The 25914-nt window shown below is 48.9% G+C and overlaps 1 protein-coding gene across 1 annotated transcript in view; it reads right to left on the reverse strand.

Annotated features, from left to right (window-relative positions):
- The window catches only part of SLC30A3 (solute carrier family 30 member 3), a 78654-nt gene extending 56782 nt beyond the window's left edge, over nucleotides 1-21872 (reverse strand). Inside the window, exon 1 of the mRNA XM_069236503.1 lies at nucleotides 21709-21872. Within this exon, the coding sequence (XP_069092604.1) occupies nucleotides 21709-21872 (164 nt within the window). The remainder of the gene's footprint in view (nucleotides 1-21708) is intronic.
- Between the last annotated feature and the right edge of the window lie 4042 nt (nucleotides 21873-25914).

Here is a 25914-nt window from a genome sequence, read left to right on the forward strand (position 1 = left end):
CAGACCACTGGGATCATGGGATTGTGCCAACTATGCCAGGATGGCATAGAGGGGGCAATTCCATGATCATAGACATGTTACATGGCCATATTCGGAGTTACCATTGTGAAGCTACATATAGGTAGTGACCTATATGTAGTGCACGCGTGTAATTGTGTCCCCGCACTTACAAAGTCCGGGGAATTGGCCCTGAACAATGTGGGGGCACCTTGGCTAGTGCCAGGGTGCCCTCACACTAAGTAACTTTGCACCTAACCTTTACCAGGTAAAGGTTAGACATATAGGTGACTTATAAGTTACTTAAGTGCAGTGTAAAATGGCTGTGAAATAACGTGGACGTTATTTCACTCAGGCTGCAGTGGCAGGCCTGTGTAAGAATTGTCAGAGCTCCCTATGGGAGGCAAAAGAAATGCTGCAGCCCATAGGGATCTCCTGGAACCCCAATACTTTGGGTACCTCAGTACCATATACTAGGGAATTATAAGGGTGTTCCAGTAAGCCAATGTAAATTGGTAAAATTGGTCACTAGCCTGTCAGTGACAATTTGAAAGAAATGAGAGAGCATAACCACTGAGGTTCTGATTAGCAGAGCCTCAGTGAGACAGTTAGTCACTACACAGGTAACACATTCAGGCACACTTATGAGCACTGGGGCCCTGGAGAACAGGGTCCCAGTGACACATACAACTAAAACAACATATATACAGTGAAAAATGGGGGTAACATGCCAGGCAAGATGGTACTTTCCTACAGCTGACCTTGTCAAAGGTCAGCCGATGAAAGGAGGAGCTTCCTTACCTCATCACAGAGTGTGAGGCGGTCTGTGAGACCTGCTGACCCCACCCCACTCTGTGATGAAATGAGGCTTCCCCATGTCTTCCCCACACACGATTGGCCCCGAGAGAGCTTAAACAAAATATCCAGCCAATCAAAATCTGTTCTGTACATCACGAAGAGTGTGCAGTCAAACAATGGTGGATACCCCGAGGCAGTAGACACAATCTACCACCAGGTGGTGTGTGTGCTATCAGGGCAGGGGTGGTGATACCTGAGCCACAGAATCACAATGAAAAGCCCCAGTGGCCCAGTGCAGAATATGTTAATTCCGGTTCTTCTGTGGAGGAGTACTATACCTTACTCAGTACCTCCTGCACCTTCCAAGGAGAAGGAGAGACAATCTATGTGCAAGTTATCAAAGCAACAATAAATGCAGAATTCAAATGATTGCACCGATGATCTTTCAGATGCATATAATCACAGTGAATTTCACATTAAATATAAAGTTCACCAAGGTTCTTGGCAGTGGATGGCACCACTATGAGCCTGGGCCATAGGCTACATGGGGTACGGGACATAGCAACGTGTTTGAGGAGAGCGGGGTCAGGGGCCACATAGGGGAGGGGGCAGAGAGGAGATCAGAGGCAGGCTGCTGAGGCTTGGGTCACAGGAGGCAGACGAGGAGCAGCTATTCTGCAGCTCAGTCAATTTCCTTTTTAAGGTTATGCCTTTCTAGGTAACTCCTTTAAAAAACTAAGCACCAAGTCTACGTTTGTGCTCAAGTTGATGAATGGGTTGTTGCTTCAAGGTTTTTAAAGAGGAATACTCAGAAGGCCCATTCATCCATTCTCAGAATCTCTTCTCACTCATGGGTCCAGCAGCCACATCTCATCCTCAGATGGTCCATTCATCCACCCTTAGAATCTCTTCTCACTCATGAGTCCAGCAGCCACATCTCATCCTCAGATGGTCCATTCATCCATCCTTAGCATCTCTTCTCACTCATGGGTCCAGCAGCCACATCTCATCCTCAGATACAACGAACCGCAGTGGTCATTCTACGCGGGGATCCGCTCACTATCCGTGTCCTCAGTGGAACCAGGTAAAGGGAAACTCTGTTTAAAATGTATGGAATTTAGCATTAAATGCTTCAAACGGATTTTGGGCAGAAGCTCTGGTCCGTTGAAATGGCAATTGATAGAACGTTGCCGTCTTTGCATTAAACACGTTAGACTTTAGGCTTCTCCAGGAGTGTTTTATATCTTACAGCCAAGTTGAGGGATTAAAGAAGAGTTGGCAAGGAAAATCGATGGGCGGGCCAGCTCAGGAGGGGATTTGTTGGGCGTTGAGGTTAGTGGTGATCCTCTGAAGGGAACCAGAGAGGTAGATCAGGTGAGGTGAGGGGATAGGACGAGACAGACAAAAGTTATAGTTTGAAGGACGATTAGTTTATTGAGGGAGTGATATGAGTTAAAACTGGTTTGTGGGCCTTGGCGGCAGAGGTGAGATATTCTGGGGCGGCTGGAGGTTAGTGTCTGCATTAGGGAGGACATGTGCCGTACGCTATAAGGCGCACTGTCAAGTTGTTTTAGGATGAAGCGCAGGTCGGTTTTATTAGGGGGGTCTTTTTCCCACCAATATGATTGCACCGTCTTGTGCAGCGATTGCATTATCATTATCTTGTGGGGAACTAGTTCAGAGATACTATTGTAGAGACAAGTTCTATCTCTTTGTGTGTTGTTTGCGTGTTAGGATGATGTATTACAAAGTCTAATTTATGTAAATTGAGGTGGGCTCTCTTCTTTGTGTCAGCGGTCCTTCAATGGATACGAGTTTGATGAACTCTTGCGATAGATATACTTCCAGCAAGCAGAAACCATAGAGCGGAAGAGGAGAAGGGGGTGGGGAAAGGGCGCTGAGCTCCGCTCGCTTTTGTTTTTCCCCCTTCCACTCTATGATCTTTAAAAGGACCATTCAATGAATGATGTTACAATTCTTCTCAAATCCCAATGTAACATCATCAAACAAAGAACATTCTAGAATGCCTAGTTTAGGTGATTCTTAGCAATGCTTTTTTCTTCTCTTGTACATGAGGACTAAATATTTAGATTCATGGTTACATAGTAACTCCTTTGGTGGATGTGTCGGCCAACGGCCGACACACACACACCTTCCTTGGTGTGTCTGTCATCTATTGGCCGACACCGGGGAGGGCTTAGAACAGAGGTCTTCAAACTGGGGGGCCTCAAGTGATCCCGGGGGGGGGGGCGCCAGAGTCTGGCCAAAAGAAGCATTATACAGATAACAGGCCTTTGTTTTAAGTCAAAGCATGTTATTGCATTTTTAAAAAGGTAACAGTACTTAATTGCAATGTTTAGATAGGTCTAGACATATTTAAACATTGCCATCTTTATAAAATAATTGTGAAAAATTCTGAGGGGGGGCCGAATGATTTTTATTTTTCAAATGGGGGGCTCGGCATAGAAAAGTATGGAGACCACTGGCTTAGAAGGATCCCCTGGTGTAAGCACCGAGGATTCCCTGTTTCCCCCTAAAGGGTGGGGAGAAGGGGAATTGCTTCTGCGTCCCTCCCTCCCCTCCCGCCCATCTGTGACGTCAGCGCCTCGAGACACGCTGATGTCACATGCCCCCACAGGAGCAGGGAAGCAGGCAAATAAGCGTCCAGTAGGACGCCACCCCATGTTCATGGGAGGCATCATTGGAAAGGGGAGACTATCCCCTTTCCTTCCGAGTGACGCCTCTCTGAAACTTATTCCTACTCATGGGTGGCATTTGTGGCGCGATCCATAAGACGAGGCCACCAGGGACCTGTTTTAGGGGTGCTGCCCTCGTGGCTATTGAGCCGACTCCCCAGAGGGGCTATAATTCTTGTTAAACATATGTTCCTTCCCCCTGGGGTCACAATTGTGCCCCGGAGTTTGGTGGGGGTTAAAATATATATTTTTAAAGAAATTGTCAGGTGGTCGACCCTCCTGAAAAACAGTCTGATCCGCTGTTGTGCCCTAATTAATTTTCTTGCGTCGTGTGGCATTGACAATGGTACAGAAAGAACTCCTGGGACAAATACTATTGCAGTGAGATGACTGAGTGCACCATGAGTGATCTTGGTGGAGTACGCAAGTTCCGAGATGCTCGAAACATAGTGCATGGCATAAATGTGTTGCAGGCACTGCACCCTGGTTCCTCCTCACATACTGCTACCATTTAACTGTTGGTGTCTTTCTTTTCTTATATCCATGACAGAAACTCAGGAGGAGGGACACATACAATTGCAAGTTACGAGCTGTGAAAAAAATATCACACGCCTCAGCCCGTGTGCAGCGCTGGTCCTGAATAAAGCCAGAAATGACCCTGTGGGCATTGGAATAACAAGGCTGAAACATGTAGACCCAGAAAGGGAGAGATCACTTATATCTCATAACACACCCACCACTGTTCTTAAAATTTGCCTCACATTACCGTCATTAAAAATACCTTCAGTGGTTGGTAAACTGGAGGCAATTTTAAATCACCCTTTTGTCACTTAAGATTCACAAAAAAACAGCTCTGCTGTAACCAGGCGTTGAAGCACATCGGGGGCACTCAGCACCTCGGGTGGGAACCCGATGATGAAGCATGCCACTAACTAGTGTTAGGGGGTGAAGGTTCTTTTAAAACACTTAAAAGGTTATTTTCCCTATACAGAAGTGTGAAGGACATCTCAAATAGGTACTAAACTATGGTAGTGAGCCCGTCTTTTAATTGATAGTTATATATATACATATTCAAATTTATGTGTGTATATATATATATGTATCTATATATATATATGTGTGTGTGTGTGTGTGTGTGTGTGTGAGTGTGAGCGCTGGCACTTGGCTGGTGCTGTGTGTGGACTGGCGTTTGGCTGCTGATGTGCATGGACTGGTGTGTGGCAGGTGGTGTGAATGGACTGGTGCTTGGCAGGCAGTGTGTGTGGACTGGTGCTTGGCAGGCAGCGTGCATGGACTGGCGCCTGAGTGGCAGTGTGCGTAGACTGGTGCTTGGCTGGCAGTTTGCGTGGACTGGCGTCTGTCTGGTGGTGTACATGGACTGGTGTGTGGCAGGTGGTGTGAATGGACTGGTGCTTGGCAGGCAGTGTGTGTGTGGACTGGTGCTTGGCAGGCAGTGTGCATGGACTGGCGCCTGAGTGGCAGTGTGCGTGGACTGGTGCTTGGCTGGCAGTTTGCGTGGACTGGCGTCTGTCTGGTGGTGTACATGGACTGGTGTGTGGCAGGTGATGTGAATGGACTGGTGCTTGGCAGGCAGTGTGTGTGGACTGGTGCCTGGCAGGCAGTGTGTATGGACTGGCGCCTGAGTGGCAGTGTGCGTGGACTGGTGCTTGGCTGGCAGTGTGCGTGGACTGGTGTCCGGCCGGCAGTATGCGTGGATTGGCACTTGGCTGGCAGTTTGCGTGAACTGGCGTCTGTCTGGTGGTGTACGTGGACTGGTGCGTGGCTGGTGGTGTGCATGGACTGGCGCTTGAGTGGCAGTGTGCGTGGACTGGTGCTTGGCTGGCAGTGTGCGTGGACTGGTGCTTGGCAGGCAGTGTGTGTGGGCTGGTGATTGGTTGGCAGGGTGCTTTTGCTGGTGGTGTGTGTGAGCTGGCATTTGGTTAGAGGTTTGCGTGTAGTGACTTGCTGCTTTTCACTACACACACACTGCCAGCCAAACATCAGTCCACACACTTCATCAGCTGCCAAGCAGTGTGATTGCTGTGTGAGTCCTGTGGGCATATGAATGTGATGGACCTTGAATGGCGCTGTTTGTTGATGTGAGTGTTGTAATGTGCTGGGCCCGCGGCTGGCGGTGTGAATGGTTTTGTGTGTGTTACGCATGAAAGATGTGTGAATGGCATGTAAAGTGGTTGGTGCCTTGTCATGGTTTTACAGCTCACGAGCTGTGAGTCATTGGTTGAGTTTTTTTAACTTTCATTTATTAACAGTGTATTTCATTTTTGTGAAATCTCTTGTTAATAAAATTTACATTTTGAACCCTTCACTCACCTTCATACCAAATCCAACCAGTATTTGTGTGTACTTGAGGAGTAGATGGTTGTGCAGCAATATTTGTATTTTCTGCCAGGGTGTACGTTATCTCTAGGGAGAATTTACCATCTCTAGATATTTTCGTAAACTAGACACCTGGGGTACTCAGGGGTGGCTCGTGTGGATCCCTCAAAGTATTGGAATCTGCTGGGAGCCTCAAACATCCTCCCCTCCATAGTTCTCACAAATCTCCTGATAAAAATGAGTCTGTTCTCTCCCTCTGCTGTGCTCTCCTCTCAGTCTGGGTCTCTTCTCTCCCTCTGTCGTGCTCTCCTCTCAGTCTGGGTGTCTTCTCTCCCTGTGCTGTGCTCTCCTCTTGGTCTGGGTCTCTTCTCTCCCCCTGCTGTGCTCTACTCTCAGTCTGAGTCTCTTCTCTCCCTCTGCTGTGCTCTCCTCACAGTCTGGGACTCTTCTCTCCCTCTGCTGTGCTCTCCTTTCAGTCTGGGTCTCTTCTCTCCCTCTGTCGTGCTCTCCTCTCAGTCTGGGTGTCTTCTCTCCCTGTGCTGTGCTCTCCTCTTGGTCTGGGTCTCCTCTCTCCCCCTGCTGTGCTCTCCTCTCAGTCTGAGTCTCTTCTCTCCCTCTGCTGTGCTCTCCTCACAGTCTGGGACTCTTCTCTCCCTCTGCTGTGCTCTCCTCACAGTCTGGGACTCTTCTCTCCCTCTTCTGTGCTCTCCTCTCAGTTTGGGTCTCTTCTCTCCCTCCGACGTGCTCTCCTCACAGTCTGGGTCTCTTCTCTCACTGTGCTGTGCTCTCCTCTCAGTCTGAGTCTCTTCTGTCCCCCTGCTCTGCTCTCCCCTAAGTCTGGGTCTCTTCTCTCCCTCTGCTGTGCTCTCCCCTCAGTCTGAGTCTCTTCTCTCCCTCTGCTATGTTCTCCTCACAGTCTGGGTCTCTTCTCTCCCTCTGCTGTGGGTCTCTTCTCTCCCTCTGCTGTGCTCTCCTCTCGGTCTGAGTCTCTTTTCTGCCTCTGCTCTCCTCTCAGTCTGGGTCTCTTCTCTCCCTCTGCTGTGCTCTCCTCTCGGTCTGAGGCTCTTCTCTGCCTCTGCTGTGCTCTCCTCTCAGTCTGGGTCTCTTCTCTCCCCTCTGCTGTGCTCTCCTCTCGGTCTGAGTCTCTTCTCTTCCTCTGCTGTGCTCTCCCCTCAGTCTGGGTCTCTTCTCTCCCTCTGCTGTGCTGTCCTTTCAGTCTGAGTCTCTTCTCTCCCCTCTGCTGTGCTCTCCTCTCAGTCTGGGACTCTTCTCTCCCTCTGCTGTGCTCTCCTCACAGTCTGGGACTCTTCTCTCCCTCTGCGGTGCTCTCCTCTCAGTCTGGGTCTCTTCTCTCCCTCTCCTGTGCTCTCCTCTCGGTCTGGGTCTCTTCTCTCCTTCTTCTGTGCTCTCCTCTCAGTCTGAGTCTCTTTTCTGCCTCTGCTCTCCTCTCAGACTGGGTCTCTTCTCTCCCTCTGCTGTGCTCTCCTCTCAGTCTGGGTCTCTTCTCTCCCCTCTGCTGTGCTCTCCTCTCAGTCTGAGTCTCTTCTCTCCCTCTGCCGTGCTCTCCTCTCAGTCTGAGTCTCTTCTCTTCCTCTGCTGTGCCCTCCTCTCAGTCTGAGTCTCTTCGCTCCCTCTGCCGTGCTCTCCTCTCAGTCTGAGTCTCTTCTCTCCCTCTGCTGTGCTCTCCTCTCGGTCTGGGTCTCTTCTCTCCCTCCGCTGTGCTCTCCTCTCAGTCTGGGTCTCTTTTCTCCCTCTACCATGTTCTAATCTCAGCCTGAGTCTCTTCTCTCCCTGCTGTGCTCTCCTCTCGGTCTGGGTCTCTTCTCTCCCTCCGCTGTGCTCTCCTCTCAGTCTGGGTCTCTTCTCTCTCTCCGCTGTGCTCTCGTCTCAGTCTGAGTCTCTTCTCTCTCCCTGCTGTGCTCTCCTCTCAGTCTGGGTCTCTTCTCTCCCTCTGCTGTGCTCTCCTCAAAGTCTGGGACTCTTCTCTCCCTCTGCTGTGCTCTCCTCTCAGTCTGAGTCTCTTCTCTCCCTCTGCTGTGCTCTCTTCTCAGTCTGGGTGTCTTCTCTCCCTGTGCTGTGCTCTCCTCTTGGTCTGGGTCTCTTCTCTCCCCCTGCTGTGTTCTCCTCTCAGTCTCTTCTCTCCCTCTGCTGTGCTCTCCTCTCAGTCTGGGACTCTTCTCTCCCTCTGCTGTGCTCTCCTCACAGTCTGGGACTCTTCTCTCCCTCTGCTGTGCTCTCCTCTCAGTCTGGGTCTCTTCTCTCCCTCCGACGTGCTCTCCTCACAGTCTGGGTCTCTTCTCTCCCTGTGGTGTGCTCTCCTCTCAGTCTGAGTCTCTTCTGTCTCCCTGCTCTGCTCTCCCCTCAGTCTGGGTCTCTTCTCTCCCTCTGCTGTGCTCTCCCCTCAGTCTGGGTCTCTTCTCTCCCTCTGCTGTGTTCTCCTCTCAGTCTGGGTCTCTTCTCTCCCTCTGCTGTGGGTCTGTTCTCTTCCTCTGCTGTGCTCTCCTCTCGGTCGGAGTCTCTTTTCTGCCTCTGCTCTCCTCTCAGTCTGGGTCTCTTCTCTCCCTCTGCTGTGCTCTCCTCTTAGTCTGGGTCTCTTCTCTCCCCTCTGCTGTGCTCTCCTCTCGGTCTGAGTCTCTTCTCTTCCTCTGCTGCGCTCTCCTCACAGTCTGGGTCTCTTCTCTCCCCTCGGTCTGAGTCTCTTCTCTTCCTCTGCTGTGCTCTCCTCTCGGTCTGGGTCTCTTCTCTCCCTCCGCTGTGCTCTCCTCTCAGTCTGGGACTCTTCTCTCCCTCTGCTGTGCTCTCCTCACAGTCTGGGACTCTTCTCTCCCTCTGCTGTACTCTCCTCACAGTATGAGTCTCTTCTCTCCCTCTGCTGTGCTCTCCTCTCAGTCTGGGACTCTTCTCTCCCTCTGCTGTGCTCTCCTCTCAGTCTGGGACTCTTCTCTCCCTCTGCTGTGCTCTCCTCACAGTCTGGGACTCTTCTCTCCCTCTGCTGTGCTCTCCTCACAGTCTGGGTCTCTTCTCTCCCTGTGCTGTGCTCTCCTCTCAGTCTGAGTCTCTTCTCTCCCTCTGCTGTGCTCTCCACACAGTCTGGGTCTCTTCTCTCCCTCTGCTGTGCTCTCCTCTCAGTCTGGGTCTCTTCTCTCCCTCTCCTGTGCTCTCCTCTCAGTCTGAGTCTCTTTTCTGCCTCTGCTCTCCTCTCAGTCTGGGTCTCTTCTCTCCCTCTGCCGTGCTCTCCTCTCAGTCTGGGTCTCTTCTCTCCCTCTGCCGTGCTCTCCTCTCAGTCTGAGTCTCTTCTCTCCCTGCTGTGCTCTCCTCTCAGTCTGGGTCTCTTCTCTCCCCTCTGCTGTGCTCTCCTCTCAGTCTGAGTCTCTTCTCTCCCTCTGCTGTGCTCTCCTCTCAGTCTGAGTCTCTTCTCTTCCTCTGCTCTCCTCTCAGTCTGAGTCTCTTCTCTCCCTCTGCTGTGCTCTCCTCTCAGTCTGGGACTCTTCTCTCCCTCTGCTGTGCTCTCCTCTCAGTCTGAGTCTCTTCTCTCCCTCTGCTGTGCTCTCCTCACAGTCTGGGTCTCTTCTCTCCCTCCGCTGTGCTCTCCTCTCAGTCTGGGTCTCTTCTCTCCCTCCACTGTGCTCTCCTCTCGGTCTGGGTCTCTTCTCTCCCTCTGCTGTGCTCTCCTCTCAGTCTGAGTCTCTTCTCTTCCTCTGCTCTCCTCTCAGTCTGAGTCTCTTCTCTCCCTCTGCTGTGCTCTCCTCTCAGTCTGGGACTCTTCTCTCCCTCTGCTGTGCTCTCCTCTCAGTCTGGGTCTCTTCTCTCCCTCTGCTGTGCTCTCCTCACAGTCTGGGTCTCTTCTCTCCCTCCGCTGTGCTCTCCTCTCAGTCTGGGTCTCTTCTCTCCCTCCGCTGTGCTCTCCTCTCGGTCTGGGTCTCTTCTCTCCCTCTGCTGTGCTCTCGTCTCAGTCTGAGTCTCTTCTCTCTCCCTGCTGTGCTCTCCTCTCAGTCTGGGTCTCTTCTCTCCCCTCTGCTGTGCTCTCCTCTCGGTCTGGGTCTCTTCTCTCCCTCCGCTGTGCTCTCCTCTCGGTCTGGGTCTCTTCTCTCCCTCCGCTGTGCTCTCCTCTCGGTCTGGGTCTCTTCTCTCCCTCTGCTGTGCTCTCCTCTCGGTCTGAGTCTCTTCGCTCCCTCTGCCGTGCTCTCCTCTCGGTCTGAGTCTCTTCTCTCCCTCTGCCGTGCTCTCCTCTCGGTCTGGGTCTCTTCTCTCCCCTCTGCTGTGCTCTCCTCTCAGTCTGGGTCTCTTCTCTCCCTCTGCTGTGCTCTCCTCTCGGTCTGGGTCTCTTCTCTCCCTCCGCTGTGCTCTCCTCTCAGTCTGGGTCTCTTCTCTCCCTCCGCTGTGCTCCCCTCTCGGTCTGGGTCTCTTCTCTCCCTCCGCTGTGCTCCCCTCTCAGTCTGGGTCTCTTCTCTCCCTCCGCTGTGCTCTCCTCTCAGTCTGGGTCTCTTCTCTCCCCTCTGCTGTGCTCTCCTCTCAGTCTGGGTCTCTTCTCTCCCCTCTGCTGTGCTCTCCTCTCAGTCTGGGTCTCTTCTCTCCCTCCGCTGTGCTCTCCTCTCGGTCTGGGTCTCTTCTCTCCCTCCGCTGTGCTCCCCTCTCAGTCTGGGTCTCTTCTCTCCCTCCGCTGTGCTCTCCTCTCGGTCTGGGTCTCTTCTCTCCCTCCGCTGTGCTCCCCTCTCAGTCTGGGTCTCTTCTCTCCCTCCGCTGTGCTCTCCTCTCGGTCTGGGTCTCTTCTCTCCCTCTGCTGTGCTCCCCTCTCAGTCTGGGTCTCTTCTCTCCCTCTGCTGTGCTCTCCTCTCAGTCTGGGTATCTTCTCTCCCTGTGCTGTGCTCTCCTCTCGGTCTGGGTCCCTTCTCTCCTCTGTTCTGTACTCCCCCGGTCTCTGTGGATGCTGTGTCTGCCTGGCTCTGCTCTCACCTCTGAATTCTCTTTTCCTCCTCCTTCCTCTCTGGGTCTTGCTTATTTCACAGTTCGCTGCTCCTGAAATGGCTCCATTTGTTAAACAGAAGGTAATCTTGGAGGGTACAAAATGCAACATGTTAGAAATCTCACTCCCACCATCTGACCTCTCTCTCGCCTCCCTACGCCTCGAGTTTCCTCCCTACCCACAATGGACCCCCCCACAGTGTCTCTGGGTATCTCCCTTGCATCCTCTGAGGGGATCTTTCCAATTCCCTTTAAAGCCCCCGCTCTCCTCTGTTTGTTTTCTGCCTCATTGGGAAGCCCACTGCAGCCCCTCGGTGCACACCGTGTCTCCTGAACCAGGGTACCACCTCCCCTCACATCTGCCTCCTCCCCCACTCTCACATGACCCCCTCGCCCCCCATCACATTTACCTTTCCCTGTACCACTGAGCATAGCCGGTATTACCTAGGACCGGTCAGGGAGTTAAATTTAGGGCGTGATTGATCTATGGGATTTAGATTTCAGCGGACAGGATACCCGTTTATATTTCGGTGGGCCGGATATCGGTAGGCCGGATATCGGTCACTGTTGTGACGGACTAACCCATCCACCGAGTTCTAAATCAGGCTCTTACCCTGGAAAAGGGGCTGTGAAGTGTTCCAAAGTACAGAACACGCCCCTTCCTCTCCTGAGAGTCAGAGTTGAGACCTGTTACCTGTATTTTGAGGTGGAGTTTAGTTGGTAATCTTTCTTTGTGGTCTTCAGCGCCTTGTCAGGGGTAGTAAGCGCTATATAAGTGTGCATGCATACACTGGTGACGGTGATCAGTGCTCTAAAGCAGTGAACAGATAAACAGAAGGCTCCCAACCCTATTTAAAGGGTAAATAGTAAAGATTGTGGCAGTTTCGTACAGCTTTTTTTAGTATGTGTGTGTGTCTTATGCCTGATTGTACATAGCGTAATTCTTTCACACCCTTCCCACTTCCCCTTATTAACTGAACAGAAAATTAGGAGAATCTGTGCCACAAGAAAATAACACACACATGGTTAAAATTGTAGCTCTGGATTTGATATGCGAATGCATGCAGTATAAGTATATTAAAGCTGACATTTTTCCTAAATCAAATAAAGGTTGAATGGCAAGAGAGCCTCATTATAGTCCTGCTATGCCACAGAAAACAAGCATTGTCAAAGCCAATATGTCTCACCTTTGCAAGAGCTATTGGCTTTGCTAATATGATTTAGCCATGTTGTACATCAGCTTGGCAGTTGTTCAGCATGGCTAAAGGTGGCGTAAAGGAGAGTGGTGTGGAGTGTTGTAAAGTACTTTGTCATGGAAGAGAGTGGGGTGTTATGGAGTGGCCTAGAGAGGCCTGGAGTGGTGTAGAGTTGAGTAGCATGGGGTGGAATGGGGTGGAACGCCATGGAATGGCAAAGTGGAATGGCACGAGTTGTGGAGTGTCATGGAGGGAGTAGAGTGTTGTAGAGTGAAAAGGGTGTAGAGTGTTGTAGAGTTGAGTGGTTCAGAGTGGAGTAGACTGTCATAGAGTGGAGTGACACAGAGTGGAGTAATGTAGAGTGGTACAGAGTGTCAGAGTGGAGTGACACAGAGTGGAGTAATGTAGAGTGGTGTAGAGTGTGTTGCACAGAGTGGAGTAGATTGCTGTAGAGTGGTAGAGTGGAGTAGATTGCCATAGAGTGGAGTGACACAGAGTGGAGTAATGTAGAGTGGTGTAGAGTGTCAGAGTGGAGTGGCATAGAGTGGAGTAATGTAGAGTGGTGTAGAGTGTGTTGCACAGAGTGGAGTAGATTGCTGTAGAGTGGTAGAGTGGAGTAGATTGCCATAGAGTGGAGTGACACAGAGTGGAGTAATGTAGAGTGGTGTAGAGTGTCAGAGTGCAGTGGCATAGAGTGGAGTACAAGAGTGGTGTAGGGTGGATTAGTGTGTCATAGAATAGAGTGCAGTAAAATGGCATGGAGTGGCACAGAGGGAGTTGCATTGAGCATCGTAGAGTGGAGTAGTGGCATAGAGTGACATAGAGTGGAGTGGCATAGATTAGAGTAAAGTTTAATGGAGTGGAGAGTCACAGAGTGGAGTGTTGTAGAGTGGAGTAGCGTGCCAGAGTGAAGTAGAGTTTAGTGGAGTAGAGTGTCATAGAGTGCAGTGTTGTAGAGTGGCCTAGAGTGAATTGGCATTAGGGACAGTTGTGCAGAGTAGATTGGCATAGAGTGCAGTGGCTTAGAGTGTATTTGTTTTGAGTAAAGTGGTGTACAGTGCAGTGGCGTAGAGTGCAGTTGCATATAGTAAGTAGAGTGGCATAGAGTAGTGGTGCAGAGTAGACTAGATTGCAGTGCTGTAGAGTGCAATGGCATAGAGTGGAGTGGCACAGGGTGGAGTAAAGAGGCATAGAGTGCAGTGGGCGTAGAATAGATTGTTTCAGAGTAGACTGAAGTGGTGCAAAATAGAGTGCAGAAGTGTAGAGTAGAGTGACATAGAGTGCAGTGGCATAGAGTGCAGTGGTGTGGAGTACAGTGGTGCAGAGTAGATTACAGTGGCATAGGGTGTAGTAGCCTACAGTACATTGGTGTAGAGATAAATGATACAAAGCAGAGTGTAGTGGCATAGAGTGCAGTGGTGGAGAGTAGCGTAGAGTTCAGTGGCGGAGAGTGCAGTCTTGCGGAGTAGAGTCTCTTAGAGTGCAGTGGTGTAGAGTGCATTGGCATAGAGTGTTGCAGTGTAGATAGAGTGCTTTAAAGAGCAGTGGCATAAGTACAGTGGTACAGAGTAGAACGGCGTGACATAGAGTGCAGTAATGTAGAGCGCAATGGTGTAGCGAGGCGTAGACTTCAGTGATGCAGAATGCAGTGGTGTAAAGTTTTGAGAGTAGAATATATTGGCATAGAGTGTAGAGGTGCAGAATTGTTGGCATAGAGTGCAGTGGCAACGAGTGCATTGATTTTAGTAGAGTGGTGTACAGTACATTGGGTAGAGTGCAGTGATTTAGAGTAGACTGGTGTACAGCGTAGTGGCACAGAGTAGAGTGATGCAGCATAGAGAAGAGTGACATAGAGTGCAGCGGTGTAAAGTAGATTGTTTCAGAGTAGAGTGAAGTGGCTTAGAGTGAAATGATGGAGGGTAGAGTGGAGTAGCATAGAGTGCACTGGCGTAGATTGGAGTGGAGCAGAGTAGAGTGGAGTGACCTAGACTGGAGTGGTGTACAGTGCAGTGGTGAAGAGTATAGTGGTGCATAGTAAAGTAAAGTGCATTGCTACAGAGTACATAGTACATAGAGTGGCACAGAGTAGAGTGGTCCAGTGGCATAGAGTGCAGTGGAGCAGAGCAGAGTGGTGCAGAGTAGTGTGGTAGAGACTTCAGTGGCAGACAGTGCTGTGTTGCAGAGTAGAGTGTTGCAGAGTGCAGCTGCAGTGAGTAAAGTGGCGTAGAGAGCAGTGGCATAGAGTGCACTGGCGTAGATTGGAGTGGAGCAGAGTAGAGTGGAGTGACCTAGACTGGAGTGGTGTACAGTGCGGTGGTGAAGAGTATAGTGGTGCATAGTAAAGTAAAGTGCATTGGTACAGAGTACATAGAACATAGAGTGGCACAGAGTAGAGTGGAGTGGCATAGAGTGCAGTGGAGCAGAGCAGAGTGGTGCAGAGTAGAGTGGTAGAGACTTCAGTGGCAGACAGTGCTGTGTTGCAGAGTAGAGTGTTGCAGAGTGCAGTTGCAGTGAGTAAAGTGGCGTAGAGAGCAGTGGCATAGAGTACACTGCATAGAGATAGAGGAAATAGTATCCTGGTGTCCTGTAAAAAACTGAAACTGAAGCAGAATTTTGCTTTCTGTATGTCCTTGGTGCCAGATTGTCCTTGTGGGACTGCACCTGTTATGCAAATAGAAAGAGTGAAATATAAGTGTGTGTCCAAAAGGAAGGGACAGGAGAAAGAGATGCCTGCTAAAGTGTAATGAAATATTAGTGATTTCAAAAGAACACATTGGTGTAGGTTAGAGGTGATAACGCCAGTAAGTCAAATCTATTTTAATGAAAAAGTGCTCCATGGCAGAGGTAGTGTGTCTTGATTTGTAGTGGTATTAAGTAAATATGCAGCTCTATATTACAAATTAATATTGTATATTGATCTTATTTTTGGCACAAGGAGTGACCATGTGCAGTACTTGTAATTAAGGCGCACTAAGTAATGTTGTATAGGCTAGGGCTGGAAAAGTAATAAAAAGCGAGAGGCCTGTTTGGGTTGCTTATGCTACTTGTTTACATTTAACAAGTCTCCTAATAATATATCTAGCTATGGACAATTTACTGCCCAAAGGAGATTTCCAGACAAGTCCGACCTCTGATATGTGTAGGGACCCGCAGTTCTAGACCGCGGAATCTGGGTCACCTTGACCATGCAAACCAATTGAGACTTCATACCCCAGTTTTTGACTAAACATGGTTAATGTGAAAATAATTGGTGTTGTGAGTGGCCTGCCAGTTTATTAAGCAGGCATATGTTTTAGTTTGTGACTGAGAATAACTATCATTGGAGTACCTTAATTCTGGTATAGATGAGCTTCCATCTTGTACATGTACTTGAGAGTTCAGCATGCACCTTGGTTGTGAATAGCATCAGGGCCAGCAAAAGTCCTTGTTTAATCCCTTTGCTTGGTTTCACTCCACTTTTAGTCAGAAGTCCATGCTGTATTAGTAGGCCCCTATAAAGCAACTGAATACCAGGCATGTCTTGGGACACCACCAATAATGAAAGCAGGGAGCTATAGCTTCAAAAGTTGCTTTCAGAGCTGCAAGAGAAAATAGGAACTTTCTTAAGCAGGTTGTTGGTATAGCAAAATGTAAAACTGTGAATTGAGTCTTTAGAAATTGAAATCCCGATTGTGAATGGTTCGGTGATACCACTCTTGGTGGGGAGGTATCAGTGTGTGAAACAAGCTGGTTCAGTGTGGCTACAAGGGGATAATTGGAATGGATAAAATGCTTTTCCAGTTTATAGACATATAACAAGAGGGCTCCATCACCCAGATTAATGCTGGAGACCATCAATCGTATTGCTTAATATACCAGTGAAGTAATTTGAGTTTTCCATTCAGGAAATTGTTACAAAACTATGCCCGTCACACCGTAAGGCGGGAAACCCCTGATTTTTTAAGCAAAAAATTGCTATATTTTGGCTGTCTGCAGCCTGGAATTGCCTGCACTTCAATAGAAGCCAATGGCGGAAACACATTGTCCTGAATATTTTCTTAAAATCTCTCACTTTTTTTTTTTTTTTAGCATGGCTGACATCAATACCCCTCACCTAGTTCGGTCACTGGGCCTCCACCAAAGGTCGATTGCCTGCTTTACCTCTACGACCCTCCTCATCTAATATACAACTACTTTGCAAAACAAGTCACAGAACTGAAGTACATCATTCTTTTGCTTTTTTGGGGCTTCTAAAAATGAAATGGCTATTGAATATGTAATGATATCATCTGCCGCCACTCTCTGACTCATCCTAAAACTCATTCTACTACTATGATCTCAAAATAACCCTTTCGAGACTCTTCCCTCCTCTGCCCCTCCTTGGATCACCCCAAACCTCATTTTACTATTACAATCTCCCAAACAACCCTCTCTAAATTCTTCCCTCACGTAACCATCCTTTGACTCATCCCTAACCTGATTTTACTCCTATGATCTTCCTAATCCATTTCTAGAGACTCCTCCCTCCTCCACCCCTCCTTTACTCATCTCAAACCTCATCTTACTACTATGATCCCCCAAATAATACTTTCCAGTCTCTTCTATCCTTCCGTTATCCTATTCAATCCAAACGACAGACTTGAATATCCACGGCTCAAATTAGCTCATATTTCCCTATACTAAGCCACCACTAATCCTTTTTGGGTTCTGGAGTAGCGTGCTACTTCCAGGAAAGCACTTCGACGTCTCTTCAGGGGTAGTAAGCACTATGTAAATACAATAACTATATACTTGCAACAAGTGATAGACCGGGCCTGAAAGTGCATATATTTTTATTGTTGTCCGTGGTGAAAGGGCATGAAGGATGCAGTGTAGCTGTTGTTAGAGTGTGTAGTGAGGTGTAAGTAGACACAGTGTTGGGCAAAGTGTTAAAAGAACCTAAAGGCAGATTGTGAAGCTTTAACGCTGGAAAGGCAGAGAAGCTTGGCGGTGCTTAGACCTGTGGGTGAGCAGAGGAGGGATTTTCAGAGTGGCTGTCAGATTGTGATGTATGTTTGTTTACGGGTGGTAGGAAGGTTAATGTTACAACTTGCGCATTTGTGCATAAGAGCACAAAGGAGTGAAATTACCATCCTGGAGCCAGTAGACTTGCTGCCTGAATGGACGTCAGGAGTTTGTAAAAGCATGGGGGAGTGTGGCAGGGGGCAGTGAGTCTAGGGACAGAAGAAGAATATGTAGATAGGCGAAATGAAGTTGTGTTTTATGTTCATTGTGTTTGTGTTGGGCATGGTGCCACTGTACCTGCTGCACAAATGTAATGTCCGGTCTGGTAAGTGTTTTTCAGAATGACCGATAGAGAGGTGTGTTGTTGGTGTGTGTGCCCCGAAGCAGGGTGATAAGTTGTGGTGTTTCTAAACAATAGCTGCGCTTTGTATTTTAACATGAAGCTAGGGCCAAATGTATATTCTGGTGTAGGCATTGTGTGGTATCTCCTAGTGCAAGTAAACAAATTGTGTTCTTTTTGTCTGTTTAAAAAGTAAACTGAAGCATTAGCGTACTTTAATTTTTCCATGAGTTCTTATTGTCCTGGTGTCACTGCACTTGCTGTTTGAAAATAAAGTAAGCTCCTGGAAGTGCGTGTCCAAAGGATGGGAAGGAAGAGGGGGTTTGGGGTGCTTAGAAGAGCAGCGATGTTGTGTTATTTGTGAAGAACGGCTTTGCCTTGTTGCCTATGCTGAAATTGTCCTGGTGTAATTTTCAGACACCGGGGACAGGCTTAGGAGCTCCTGCACTGTTGTCTGCATTCATTCCAAGTAGCATCATGCAGGTGCAAGTGGGATTTTTTAAAATTTATTTTCACATCCAACTTGGCCAAAGATAAAGGCCAAAGTTAAGGGGCCATCAGGCCTCCTCTTGTTCCAATCTGATCCTGGCTGGGTGCGGTCTGGAGGCTCACACTTAGATGCAGATGCAAAGGAGGGGAAAGAAAGGCTCACAGCTTGCTATCACTTCGCAGGTGCTTAAGAGAGGCAACTTTTGACTTTGTTCAGTCCCTGTTTATAAGAGAAATGTATGCACTGTAAGAAAGTCAGATGCGTTGTTCTGTCCCAGTATTTGCACAAATAACAATATGAATACCATTATTCTATTTCATTTATAGTGTTATTCATCCCAGTGCAGGGTGTCAGAGCGCTTTACATAACACACATTTTATACATTGACAGTATATAATGTAAGTATGTAAATCAATGTACAAGATGTTTGTTGCATAAAACAGTGAGGGTTACAAGGTGTAGGAGCCACATGTCCTTCTTAGCTCATTGTGCTATATTAGAAGGATTACAATTTATTAAATGAAATGAACAAAAGGATCCCTGTGTTAAAAGGAGTAACTCACCTATCTAGCTGAAATCTGTCATGCCCATGTTACGTGATGTGCTATTTAAGGGTTATGTTACAGCCTTGTAAACTGGAGCATTGGAGGGACACGAGCGGGCTGTTTGGGGAGAGTACTCTCCATTCCTCTTTAGTGAAAGCAAACACCAAGTTCCCTCGGAAGACACAGCTTGACATTTCACCTCTGTCTTTGAATGCCCAGCAAACATGAATAGATAAGAACAAGATTTAAACGCCTGTTTACAGAAAACAAGTTTATGGAGGAATACAGTAAAAAGGTTTAGGCAACAGGAGGGACAAACTCAAGCTGGACAGCCTAAAGCAAATATAGCCAACAAATAGAAAGCCAGAAACTGTGAGTTACAAACCACAAAACCAATGGTAAGCGACGGGCGTAATACATTCCTATGTCAACTTTCTGAATGTCCCCAAAATGTCTCTAGCTAGCCAGACTGCTGTGCTGTATGGTGGGCTGCAACTTAAAAAGGATGGACTATAATGAAGGCTGTCTTGCGCATTTGTCATTTCGCATAGAAGCAAAAACAGCACCATAATGAAGGCAAGGGGGCCTTCAAGATATACCATCTTTGGTTTCTAGACACACCTGGCAGCACTGTTGATAAGCTGCCAGTAGGAAAGGACAGATGTGGCAGCGAGGAGGATGCATCTGGAAAAGAGGGAAGGTGGGGGGAGCCAGGAGAAGCTGAAACAAGAAGGAAAAGTGGAAGTGGTGGGAATAAGCAGTAAGGGGAAATACACACTTCTAAAATCCAACTACTTGAGGCGAGAGAGGGAGGCTCCGGTGGGCTGAGCCAAGATGTAATTGACAAATTCTCAAGGCAATGCCAGAAAGAGGCTTGGCCAAAAGTAACAGAAAATGTGTGGTGATGAAGAGTCCCAGATTGGCCACAGTAGTCCCAGATTTTCATCATCTGCCTCTGTGGATTTCAGAAAGTTAGCTCTTCTTCCAGTTGTCAGAGAGGGTCGACTGAACACAGAGTGGAATTAAGCTTTTTTGTTCCAGATAAAGGTTAGTTGTCAGCCCTTATCAGAGAGTAATTTAGTGAATAATCATGGCTCAGTTATAAAAGTTGCACTTAATTCCCCTGGTCGCCTCAATTATCTGTATTTACTATGTTGATGAGCGTTTTAAATGAACTACTTTTGTAGCCCTTGTTCTTTGCAAAACTGTAGTCCTACTTCTGGGATGTTTGTGGAACGTCCCAGACATGGACGTCATTTAGGGGTCACCAGGGGTCGTAGCTGTGACCCCTGGCTTGCCCTTTTCGACCCCTGGCCTCAGAGGTGGCAAAATCAGTGCCAGGAACATAGTAGCTGCTCGTCCTTATGGAAGTCAGTTGGGGCTCCACTCTTCGTTTTTGTCATTTATTTCACACTAATAGTGAATAATAATATATTATTCACTATTGGTGTGATAAAAAGTGAGTCCAATTGGCTGGAATATGCCCTTCCATGGCAGCTGGGGTAAGTAAAAAATGCTTTTAAGTCTCTGCTGTGTGCACGCTTGTGGGTGAGTGTGTTTATGTGAGGGAGTGTATGTAAGTGTGAACTTGTGTGTATGTGTAATTGTGTGTGTGAGTGTGAGTGAAAGTGGAGGTCAAAGGGCGTGTGATGTGACTCCCCCTACCCCTCGCATTTCAGTGAATTGACATCCATGGTCCCAGATTTTGAATTTCAAAATCCAGTTTACCAAGAGTAATCCGAAAGCCAACTATAACTATATTAAAGACAGTGGGTCTGTTTGACAGCAGGACTGCCAAATCCCAAGCAGGCCTAAAACTGAGCATCTCTGCAGCCTCAGTTCACAGCCTGAGTAAGAAAGGAACAGAGATATATAAAAGCAATATAATTAGTGAAGCTCCTTGAAAGGGCCAACTATAGACAAAAAATGAAGAAAAGGTGTGCATAGACAGCAGAAAGCGGTCAATTGTATTCTGCATCATGTAACAGGTTGACACCAGCACTTAAGCGCTACACCCCCCTGTATATCCAATGAAAGCACAACAACGCTGCATGAATAAAAGAAAGGAGGTCTCAGCATTTTGATGAATAAAGATTAAGCCAAGTTAACTGTTTTCACATTAATAAAGCAAAGTTTCAGCAACAACTAACAAGTAAAGGAATCATCATGAATTGATGAAATTCACATATAAATCTGTAGTAACACTAAAGAGCGTCCACTCTGTCTTCTAAGCACTTTTCAGGATAGCTTCCCTATGATACAAGGAGCTGTCACACCACAGAGCTGAAAGAAGTATTGTTCACACCATCACTTGGGTGTGTAGCATCAGGGTGGGTCTGGCCTGTAGGGCAATCAGGCAGCGTCCGGTGGGCTGGTCTCAGGTCTGTGTGTGGGACCTTTTTTGACTGTTTCTGCGTCTGTTTTACATTAACTAAAGGATAACTATGGGTCTGATTTAGATTTTGGTGGACGGAGACAGATAGACCGTCCGCCGGAATATAAATCCCATTATATCCTATGGGATTTAGACTTCGGCAGACAAGATATCTGTCACCGTTGTGACGGAGTGACCCGTCCGCCATGATCTAAACCAGGCCCTATGTCTTCAGGCAGCTGCCATGTCAGGTTGTATCTGAGCAAGCAGTAACAATAATCCTCAGGCCTCTCGTTGTACAGCCTTGCGTCTCTCATTGTATGGTCTCCAGGTTCTCGTTGTATGGCCTCACATCTCTTGTTCTATGGCTTCATGTCTCTCTTCGTAGGCCTCGCACCTTTTGTTCTGTTGTCTAGAGCCTCCTGTTGTATGGCCTTTGCCCATCTTGTTGCACGGTCTCTTGCCTCTTGTTGTAGGCCTTATGCCTCATTGTAAGCTTCGCACTTTCATTGTAGGCCTCGCACCCCTTGTTCTATGGCCCCAAATGTCTCATGTTGCCTCGTTGTAAGCCCCGTGCCTCATTTTGAGCCTCAAGCTTCTTGTTGTAGGCCTCACACCTCTTATTGTAGGCCTCATGCCTCTCGTTGTAGGTCTTGTGCCTCTCGTTGAGGCCTTGCGCCTTGTTGTAGGCCTTGTTTCTCTCATTGCATGGTCTAGCGCCTCTCGTTGTAGGCCTCATGCCTCCTTGTAGGCCCGAGCCTTTTCTTCTATGGCCTTGAGCCTCTCATTGCATGGCCTGGCGCCTCTCATTGTACAGATTCATGCCTTGTTGTAGGCCTTATGCCTCTTGTTGTGGGCCTCATGCCTCTTGTTCTATGGCCTTGAGCCTCTTATTGCATGGTATTACGCCTCTCATTGTATGGCCTCATTGTAGGCCCTGTGCCTCTCATTGTAGGCCTTGTGCCTCATGTTTTAGGCCTCGCACCTCACATTTTAGGCTCACGCATCTCGTTGTAGGCCACATGCATCTTGTTATAGGCCTTGCACCTCTTGTTGTAGGCCTCAAGCCTCTCGTTGTAGGCCTCATGCCTCTTGTTCTGTGGATGTGAGCCTCTTGTTAAGACCTCACGCCTCTGTTTGTAGGTCTTGCGCATCTTGTTGTAGGGCTTGTGCTTTGTTGTAGGCCTTGTGCCTCATTTCTGTTGTTGTTGGCCTCGCTCCTCTTGTTCTATGGCCTCGAGCATCTCGTATGACCTCACACCTCTCATTACATGGTCTTGCGCCTCGTGTTGTAGGCCTTGTAGCTCTTGTTCTATGGCCTTGACCCTCTTGTTGTATGGCCTCATGCTTCTTGTTCCTTGGCCTTGAGCCTCTCATTCTATGGCCTTACGCCTCTCATTGTAGGCCTCACGCCTCTCGTTGTGGGCTTCGCATCTCTTGCTCCCCACAGGCCTCACACCTATTGTAGTACGGCCTTGAGCGTCTTGTTAAATGTCTTCACACGTCTCTTTGCATGGTTTTGCTGATCTCATTGTATTGCCTTGTGCTCTGTTGTAAGCCTTGCGCCGCTTGTTGTCGGTTTCGTGTCATGTGGTAGGCCTTGCGCCTATCGTTGCAGGCCTTGCACTTCTCGTTGTAGGCCTAATGTCTCATATGTAGGCCTTGCATCTCTTGTCGTAGGCCTTGCGTCTTTTGTTCTATGGTCTTGAGCCTCTTCTAGGCCTCCTGCCTCTTGTAGGCCTCTCGCCTCTTGTGTAGGCCTTGTGCCTCTCATTGTAGGCCCTGCGTCTCTTGTTCTAAGGCCTCGAGTCTTTTGGTGGATGGCCTCGCACATCTCGTTGTATGACCTCATGCCTCTTGTTCTATGGTATTTCGCCTCTCATCATACAACCTCGTTCCTTGTTGTATGCCTTGTGCCTCTTGTTGTAGGCCTTGTACCTCTTGTTCTAAGGCCTCAAGCCTTGGTGTATGGTCTTGCACATCTTGTTGCATGTCTCATGCCTCTTGTTCTGTGGCCTCAAGCCTCTTGTTGTATGGCCTTGCACCTCTTGTTGTAGGCCTCTGCCTCTTGTTCTATGGTCTCACGCCACTCATTGTAAGGCCTTGTGCCTCTCATTGTAGGTCTCATACCTCTCATTGTAGGCCTCACGCCTCTCAATGTAGGCCTCATTACTTTGTTGTATGTCTTTGCACCTCTCGTTGATTGGTCTTGCGCCTCTTGTTGTAGGCCTTGTGCCTCATTTTAGGGATTTCACCTCGTAGTAGGCCTACGCCTCTTGTAGGCCTCCTGTTCTAGGGCCTCAAGCCTCTCATTGCCTGGTCTTCCGGCTCTCGTTGTATGGCCTTATGCCTCATTGTCGTTATCCTGCCTCTCATTGTAGGCCTTGCACCTCTTGTTTGCCTCGTGCCTCGTTGTAGGCCTCGCACCTCTTATTGTAGGCCTCGTGCCTCTCGTTCTAGGCCTTGAGCCCCTTGTTGCATGGTCTTTCACAGCTCATTTTACTGCCTTGTGCCTCATTGTACTGCCTTGTGCCTCACTGTAGACCTCACATCTCTCGTTGTTGGCCTCAGGCCTCTCTTTGTATGGCCTCAGGCCTCTTGTTGTATGGCCTCAGGCCTCTCATTGTATGGCCTCAGGCCTTTTGTAAGGGCTCAGGCCTCTTGTTGTATGGCCTCACACTTCTTGTTGTACGGCCTCACACTTCTTGTATGGCCTCATGCGTTGAACTGAAGCAGCGGTGGTGCTTCACTGAGAATGATAGAATGCTCTGGATTGAGCTGCGAGTGAGTCATTCGGAAGCAGGTGGCTGAGCGGATGTGGAGCCTAGAGCCCGCCTCCTGATACTTGGAATAAATGTACCTAGACATTACTGGCTGATCCACTCTTGTTTACGCATGCACGCCACACTGCGGCAAAGGCTTTCTCCCCACTGAAGGCTTTACCTTCTGCGTCACTCAGCCTCCCTTGCATTCGAAGAGTGCCACCAGAGGGCCGGCTGGTAGCCACACCATCCTACTTTATTGGGGTGTAAACTACCTGCCATTGTCTCTTGAACAGGAACCTGGTGGTTCGGCTGTATTCTTGCGACAACAGGGTCCACCGCTCACCTCAACGCAACACTGACCTACACTCCATCACACTTCCTCAAACACTGATCCCACTGACTTGTCTTGCTAGGATTGTATATCTGCAGCCTGCAGGTTGCAGAAAGTGCCCTGCAGCAGTTGCGCTAACCCTGGAGCTATCGCAGGAGCAATGGGCCAGATGTAGGAAGGAAACAATTTGCGAGTCATTGCGACTCGCAAAATGGATCCAACAAAAAAAAGCGACATCAATTTGCGACTCGCAAATGATGTCGCACCGCAGATTGCGACCTCGCTAAAACCGAACTCGCAATTTGCGAGTCGGGTATCGCAAATTGCGACTGTGCTGCAAATTGCATGCAGGTGCAGCAAAACAGTTGGAAAAACACTTCCTGACTCTTGCTGATGACATCAGAGCCAGGAAGACATCAAATACACCTGGGAGGAGGGAGGACCACACCCTTTTCAAACTGCTGAGCAACTACCTGGAGGAACAGCTGCAACAATGGAAGACACAGGCAGTGCAGGAAGGAAGAGGAAATTGAAATTCTCTGAGAAGGAACTTGAGGTGCTGACAGAGGAATGCTGCCAGCACCATGACCAGCTTTTTGGAAAGGCATCCCTGAGTGTCCCAGACACTGAAAAGAGGAGGATCTGGAAGGACATCCAGGAGAGGATCAATGCCATAGGGGTGAGCCACAGAAGCATCGAATAAATTAAAAAACGGTGGTATGACCTGCGCTCCAGGACAAAGGAGAGGGTGGCAGAGCGCCTCAGGGAGATGAGGGGCACAGGAGGAGGCCCATCCACCATCCCACCACCCACAGCCATGGAGGGATTGGTTGAGCAGACCCTGGAGCCTGAGGCAGTGTCAGGAATGGGAGCACTGGACACGTCAGCGCAAGGGACATTAAAAGTTGAGTACCATGAAACATGCATGTACACCTATAAATGCTATACCCGCACTCACCCAGTACACAGCAGCATGCACAACCAGACTAGCTCCATTCCAGACTAGCAACCACCAGAATGGTGCATTATGGGCAATGTAGTACAGTAGGCAGCATATAGGCAAATGTTTATTAGGAGGCATACAACAGATGTTAGATACTGACAGTGTGTTCCCTATGTCCCACAGGTCTCCCACAAGACACCCCCACCAGCCCCACCATCCAGGGTGAAGACAGCAGGCCACAGGCAGGGCAGGAGGCTGCAGCAGCCAATACAGGGCCCAGCACCACACCACCACAGTTCCCTCCAGATGAAGAAGTAGACATGGAGGAAAGAGACACAGCACCTGGTCCCAGCCACACTGTGAGACAGCAAGAGCCAGAAGCACCACCGCGTCGCAGACGCAGAGTCCAGGCAGTGGCCCAGGAGGATCTAGGGGACGCATCCATGTCTGCAGTTGAGGCATCCCTCCTATCGGGTCAGCGCCTGCAAACAAGGCAATTGAGGATTATTTCTGGGGCAATGCAGAGGATGGAGCACAATTTCACTCATGGCCTGGCAGAAGTGAACACACAGTTCACAAGACTGAATGACAATGTCAGTGACCTAGCACTATCAATACGCCAACTGGTGACGGAACTGGGGGCAGAGAGACAAAGTGCAAGTCGCCATGAGCGCCAACTAGTGCAGAGATTAGACTGCATGGCAGCATCCATTGTCCGTCTTCCAGTGAACACCACAGGCCTGTCACGACGGACCGTGAGCCTGCAGGTGGACCTGGGCCACTTTGCAGGGGATGTGGCGCGGGGACTGGGCCGCATTAGCCACGCTGTGGACATGCTGGAGGCCATGCAGGTGGCAAGGGGCACGGCTGAGACACCTCAGGACAGTGAGGAGGGGTCCACCATCAGCAGCACATCTGCCACAGACACACGTGTACTGCGGAGTGGCAGTGCACGTCAGGGGTCTGCTGACCCACCTAGCACGAGCCATTCTGGGCGTACCATGCCCAGTGTTAGACCCAAACACTGCAGGACTCATGAGGCACATGGAGTTAATGTGTCCTCATTGAGGGTGGACATGTGCAGCCCCTTACCAACAGTTCAGTTATTTAGTTATTAGGTTCACGTATTAAAATGTCTTGTTTGCTCCACTTCACAA

This window comes from Pleurodeles waltl, chromosome 5, assembly GCF_031143425.1.
Source record: "Pleurodeles waltl isolate 20211129_DDA chromosome 5, aPleWal1.hap1.20221129, whole genome shotgun sequence".
In the NCBI taxonomy this organism is placed as follows: Eukaryota; Metazoa; Chordata; class Amphibia; order Caudata; family Salamandridae; genus Pleurodeles; species Pleurodeles waltl.